General features: G+C 41.9%; 1 protein-coding gene across 1 annotated transcript; it reads right to left on the minus strand.

Annotated features, from left to right (window-relative positions):
• Positions 1-259: 259 nt before the first annotated feature.
• On the minus strand, positions 260-3,612 carry LOC121291692 (testis-specific serine/threonine-protein kinase 3-like). Its single transcript, XM_041213182.1, has 2 exons — positions 3,468-3,612; positions 260-927 (listed from the first exon to the last, which is right to left on the minus strand). Exons 1-2 carry the CDS (start codon positions 3,610-3,612, stop codon positions 260-262), a joined length of 813 nt encoding a protein of 270 aa, XP_041069116.1.
• Between the last annotated feature and the right edge of the window lie 2,983 nt (positions 3,613-6,595).

The raw sequence follows: 6,595 nt of genomic DNA on the forward strand, positions 1-6,595 counted from the left end.
CCGCTGATGACCCCGAATGATAAGTAATATCTGATAGAAAATATTCACTGAAGCTAATTGCAATATTGGTACAATGTTTATCTTGATAATAATGGCTCGTAATCGCACAATCCATTGCCAAATATACTAGAGTCGTCCTTTCTCAATAACTTTAGAGAGACTCTTGCAATTGGGTCCATGTCAACAGCCGGTGGTTGTACACTGTGTGCTCCATTAGAACTGTTTTAAAAATTTAAAACAACCAATTTGATTCTCATGTTTATTGGCTGTCTGTTAACCACGGGTGGGAACTGACCTCCTGGATCGGAGGTCTCAGACTGCAATCGGGTTCCAGCAATCTCCCAACAAGATCTCGACATTCTCGGCTCAATTCCAACTGCTGCGGGAATGTCACCCCGTTCTGCTGAAGCCACAGCATCTTTGGGATGTTTGAATCATCGAAAGGTAGGTGGCCGCAGAGCATGGTGTACAGCACGATGCCCATGCTCCAGATGTCGCTTTTGATGCTTTCGTGTGGAACTCCTTGTAGAACCTCGGGTGCAGCGTAGGCTGTGCTGCCGCAAAAGGTCTTGCTTAATTCAGCCGTACCGGTCCGGAAATTCTTAGCGAAGCCGAAGTCTGCCAACTTCACGTTGAAACTTTTATCTAACAGAGTGTTCTCACACTTGAGGTCTCTGTGAGCAATCCCACAGTCATGACAGTAGCAAATGGCCGCGACAAGTTGACGGAATAAAGTTTTCGCCAGTTCTTCAGGTAGTGGCCCTTCCCTTTTGATGTGTTCGAGAACATCTCCACCTTCAGCAAGTTCCATGATTATACATATCTTACCATCGTCGCTCTCCCAGATTTCGTGAACCTTAATGATATTTTTGTGATCCAAGTTCTGTACTATTTGCAGCTCTCGCGGGAGAAATTTGTGGATGAAATCTAGAAATGGAAAATGAATATTTATAGGTTGAAGCCTGTTTTTTTTTTGTCCGACACAATTAACATTTTTCTTAAACGACAGATTTTATACTTAATATAAAGCATTTCAGAAAGTCGTCAGCGTTTCGCTGATTCCAACATCCCAAAGATGTTGTGGTTTCAGCAGAATGGGGGTGACAGCAGGTGACAACAGAATGGGGGTGACATTCCCACAGCAGGTGGAATTGAGCCGACAAGGTCGAGATCTTGTTGGACGATCTTAGACTGTTCAGGAAGGTAGTTCTCCGCCTTTCCCAGAACAGTGAGAGGTGGCGAGTAAATGCTGGCTTAAACACTGACGCCCACATCCCAGGAAAGAATGGTTTGAGTACAGACTGCACTGTCTCAAAACTGAAATGCTTCAATTATGGATTTACCACCTCATAAATTGCACATTAGAAAACATAAATGGCTTTATTCATCTTCGTAATTAAAATATACAGCAAGAGACTTGATCAGGGTGTCAACACAGAGTCAGGACATCATGAACAGCATCAGGAATAAAGCAGCTGCCATTCAATATCTCTCCAGGTTTAAATTGCTAATGGAGTTCGGGGTTGAAATATTGGAATCTGATGGGTAGCTGCCTGGGCTGGACTTTTTTCGTCCCTGTTTGCCGGAGATGGAGGAAGCAATGTCTTAACCCTTTCAATACTGACCTCGTTTTATCTTTAAATGAAATACCCTAGCTTATGAAATATTGCAAATCCACACTTTTTCCTCCCAGGCAGCTGGGAACTCCCTCTCTGCCAGTTTTCCCTGTTTCTGTTTCGCAGCTGCCCAGCTGTTCACACATTTCTCTTCCGTGTCTTTTAAATGGCTTCAGATTTATCAGGTTTCTTCCTGGAGTCTCCTGTTGTCACCACCACAGGTTCTTTAACCATCTGATGTTTTCTCTGTAATCAGTTACAGTTAATTCTAAGATAAAAGCAAAATACTGCGGATGCTGGAAATCTGAAACACAAACAAAAATTGCTGGAAAAACTCAGCGGGTCTGGCAGCATCTGTGGAGAGAGAGACAGAATTAACGTTTCGAGTCCGTATGACTCCTTCAGCTAATTCTACACCCTCCCTGTCTGGCTCCTCTGTTCATTTTTCAAACGCTGTACCCCTGGGTTTTTCCAGTTTTGATGCTCATCCTCATTAATGCTGACAGGTCTATTTCTAGCATTTTCTGTTGTATCAGACTTAGAGCCTTTGCTGTTTATTTTCTGTTGTGTTGTCTTTAGCTGTTGATCATTGCCTATTGGGCCTTTGTAACTCAAAACCCGGAATACTAATTTATTTTGCAAACCTGCAATTAAATTGAAATGTACTGGTTGAATGTGAAAATCCCGATAATGCTGTTATCGGGATATGTATGTGTATATGTATATCTAGGCTTTTATGAAGTGAAATATGAACCATTAAACAATGCATAGGAAACCTACACGCTGGGGAAACATCCACTTTGTTTTAATCCTAAAACTTGTCCAATGAGCCCATTTCGTTGGATTCAAAGACAAGTCCCAGCCTCGTGTGGGAGAAGGATCTGTGCATTTGTCCAGGCGCCAGCCCAGTCAAGTGGACGGTATTGGCTCAGCGTCGACCAGACGCAGTGAAATGTTAGCAGCAAAGCGAATAGAAATTTGAATAGAGTGAAACTCTGCAATAGAGAAGCAGTTCACCTGAATGCAGTGGATCTGAGGTACCTGCATCTTGTATTAAAAATGAACCGTAAATTGCAAGTCAAAACGAGGAGGTCCTTTTAAAATAGGATCCGGAGTAAATTGAGGCAACTCTACCAGAACTCTGCCGAAAAAGAAATCCATCATTTAGCTCATTTTGCTGAAGTTTTCTAAGTACTGGACGAAACTATTTAGAATTTGTCTCGTATTTTTGGCAGATGAGTGTACGGCAGCTAACATCTGACAATTCTCCTTAACTCCAATTTATACATGATGCTGCTTGTCAGACCGATTCTAAGGGCCAATTCTGGACAGAAACCTCGGCATAATTTCCGGGAAGCTGCACTCTGCATTCAACATGTAAACCCTGTTATATGTCTTACAAAACCTCTATCCACATCCCCAACAGTCAGTACTTTCCAAATCCAACCACTCCCCATGTTAAAAAGACTTCCCAAAAGTTACCTTTTCCATTTTTATCAATCACATTAAACCGGTGTCCTCTTGTTAACTATCCCTCAGCCATTTGAAACAGTTTCTCTACATTTAATTTAGCTAACCCTTCATATTAGTATTTTTAATTGTCTGAAATGATATTCATGTCGGACAGGTGAAACCAGCAGGTTGTGTGTTAACACTGGGTGGAACTGAATGTGGAATCTGCTTCCTCAGTGATCACTACACGTCACCAGGTGGACAGTTTTCATCAAGAGATAAACTGAGCTTATAAAATCCCTGAATCCTAAATAAAATAGTTTCATAAATGTGAATTGGGGCGATTTGAGTCGCTGTGAGAAGCGTGTGTATGAAAGGAGCATGTTGTTTGTGTCTTACCCTTTGGTACTGTCTGCCGATTGATGATTTTAATGGCCACTTTTTTCCGCTGGCTTCTGCAGTTGGCTTCCTTCACTTTGGAATAAGTCCCTTCCCCGATCGTGTCTCCAAGCTCATATCCTTTAGACAGGAGCAGTTTTTCCATTGCTTCTCATCCACTTTCTTAACCAGTTTCAGCGATCACATTCCCCAATTTATCCAGTTCCACGCAATCTAACCAATGTTTCTCGGCTTCCTATCTTATTTCTAAAATCGGACATTATATAAAAAAATAGCAATCCCGGGTGTGACCACCCAAGCAAAATAAACTCAGCAGGTATAAATGTGACTTCATTATGATGCCATAATTTACCTGTTACTAAGGAGACTTTGTGCTACCTGCTGAAGCAGGTATTGCTAATGATTTTAAAGTCTATATAACAAAATCATCCTTGGCTTTTGTGGATAAATTATTTTGATTGTACCCCAGCAATGCCACAAATCATCTCATTGTGGTGTGATGCTCAGTTTGTTTTAAAGTTCCCCCTGGTTCTGGGCTTCTCCGCTTCCTGTTTGAACTGAAGGACACGCAGCCTCCAAACCGAATAACAGCCCCAACATGTTTCTGTTTCTGTGAATCCAAAGCAACGTGTCTGCTTAGGATTTGAATTAGTTGAAGAAAGATATTCTAGCCTATCAACCGAGAGCCTTGGTCAAAAGCGGCGTTTTTAACTCACTCAAGAGAATTGTTCCTTTCTGACAAGTTTAACCTCAATAAGACAGATTTCTGCAAACGAGGGTCCTCACTTTAATTCCCAAAACAAATATTCCATTTCTCCCAACCCTAATTCCACCCCAGGAAACTGCATTTTCTGCTAAATTTGATCTCGATCTTAAAATTTAAGTTAGTTTTATTCATGTATAAACTAACATCCGTACTCGTTTATTTTACATCGCTGTATTCATTAATATTTATATAAACGTATTTCTCCATTTCAAAAATCGATGTCATTTGATTTGAAATGAGATATGTAACTGATACCCTGTTTTTCTTAAGGCTCATGTTATTCCAATCCTACTCATCAAGTTTCCTTTGTACCGGAGCATCTGCAGCCGGAGATGCGCATTTTATAGTCAGGAACATGATGTAAACGCTGCAGTAAATTAACATTATCATGTTAATACAAATCGCTCTATCGCTTGTAACAACCTTGCAATCCTCAACATTTGCAACAATTCAACATGAACACTGGATTATGTTCTAGAAATTACGAAGGAGCTCAAGTAAAGTTAACATTTCTAAGGACAAAAATAACTCAACAGTATTAGCAGTTTACGAAAATTTAATACAAATAATTTACACAATATTGCAATGTAAATATAACGGGAACGATGACATATTAGTTATTTCACTGAACCACTGACTCAGAGATGAGTTTAAATTCAATATATTAAATCTGGAATAAAAAGAGTAATCTCAGTGATGATGACCATGACATTACTGGCTGGTTCACTAATGTCCTTTAGGGAAGGAAATCTGCTGTCCTTACCTGGTCTGGCCAACGTGTGACTCCAGACCCACAGCAATGTGGTTGACTCTTAACTGCCCTCTGAACTGACATAGAAAACCACTCAGTTATATCAAACCAGAAAATCTGAATAAGAAAAATATCAGGATAGACACTTAACATCATATTCAGACATGACAAAGAGAAACCTTGTCCAATCGACCCTATATCTGGAGACTTGTGCCAAAATTTGGAGAGCTGTCTCACAGACATAGTCATCCTCATGGAATCATATCTTACAGATAATGTCGCAGAACTACCATCACCATCCCTGGGTATGTCCTGTCCCACCGGCAGGACAGATCCAGCAGAAGTGGCAGCACAGTGGTATACAGTTGGGAGGGAGTTACCCTGGGAGTCCTTAACATTGGCTCTGGACCCCATGATGTCTCATGGCATCAGGTCAAACATGGACAAGGAAACCTCCTGCTGATTACCATGTACTGCCCTCCCTCAGCTGATGAATCAGTGAGCCTCCATGTTGAATACCACTTGCCAGAAATATTGAGGTCAACAAGGACACAGAATGTACTCAGTTTGGGGGATTTCAGTGGTAGCAGCACCACTGACTGAGTTGGCTAAGTTGTAGGATATAGCTGCCCAGCTGGATTTGTGGCCGATGGTGAAAGAACCACCAAGAGGAAAAAACATATTTGACCTCACCCTCACCAATATACCTGTCACAGGGACATCTATCCATGACAGTATTTGTAGGAGTGATCACCACAAAGTCCTGGTGGAGACAGAATCCCTTTTTCACACTGAGAACATGATCCATCCCATGTGGCACTATCACCGTGCTCAATTGGATAGATTCAGACCAGATCAAACAGCTCCAAACTGGGCATCCATGAGGTGCTGTGGACCATCAGCAGTAGCAGCAGAATTGGATTCAACCACAATGTGTGACCGCATGGCCTGGCGAATCCCTCACTCTACCAATACCATCAAACTGGGGTACCAGCTTGGTTCAATGAGAAGTGTGCAAAAGCACGTCAGGAGCCAAGCACCAGGCATATCTAAAAATGAGATACCGATCTCCTGATGCAACAATACGGGTACAACAGCAGATTCAGCAGGCCATAACAACTAAGTAATCCAAGGGATCAGTTCAAAACTCCTGTCACAGCGGGTCATGAATGCTGATGGACAATTTAACCCCAGGAGGAGGCCCCACACACATCCCTGTCCTCAATGACGGTGGAGACCATACAACCGTGCAAAAAAAAAGGCTGAAATGTTTGCATCCATCTTCAGCCAGAAATATCAACTTGATGATCCATCTTAGCCTTCCTGAGAGGTCCCCTGCATCACAGATGCCAGTCTGCAGCCAATTTGATTCACTCTCCATGATGTCAAGTGTTGACTGATCCACTGGATCAGTGAAGATCATGGGCTTCAATAATGTCCTGGCTGTAGTGCTGAAGCTGAACTATTCCAGTACAGCTACAACACAGGTATCAACATGACAATGTAGAACATTGCTCAAGTATGTCCTGTCCACAAAACACAGGGCAAACAAATTTAACTGGCCAATTACCACACCATCACAAAAACAGAATTACCTGGAAAAACTCAGCA

This window comes from Carcharodon carcharias, chromosome 19 (genome assembly GCF_017639515.1).
Source record: "Carcharodon carcharias isolate sCarCar2 chromosome 19, sCarCar2.pri, whole genome shotgun sequence".
NCBI classification, from domain to species: domain Eukaryota; kingdom Metazoa; phylum Chordata; class Chondrichthyes; order Lamniformes; family Lamnidae; genus Carcharodon; species Carcharodon carcharias.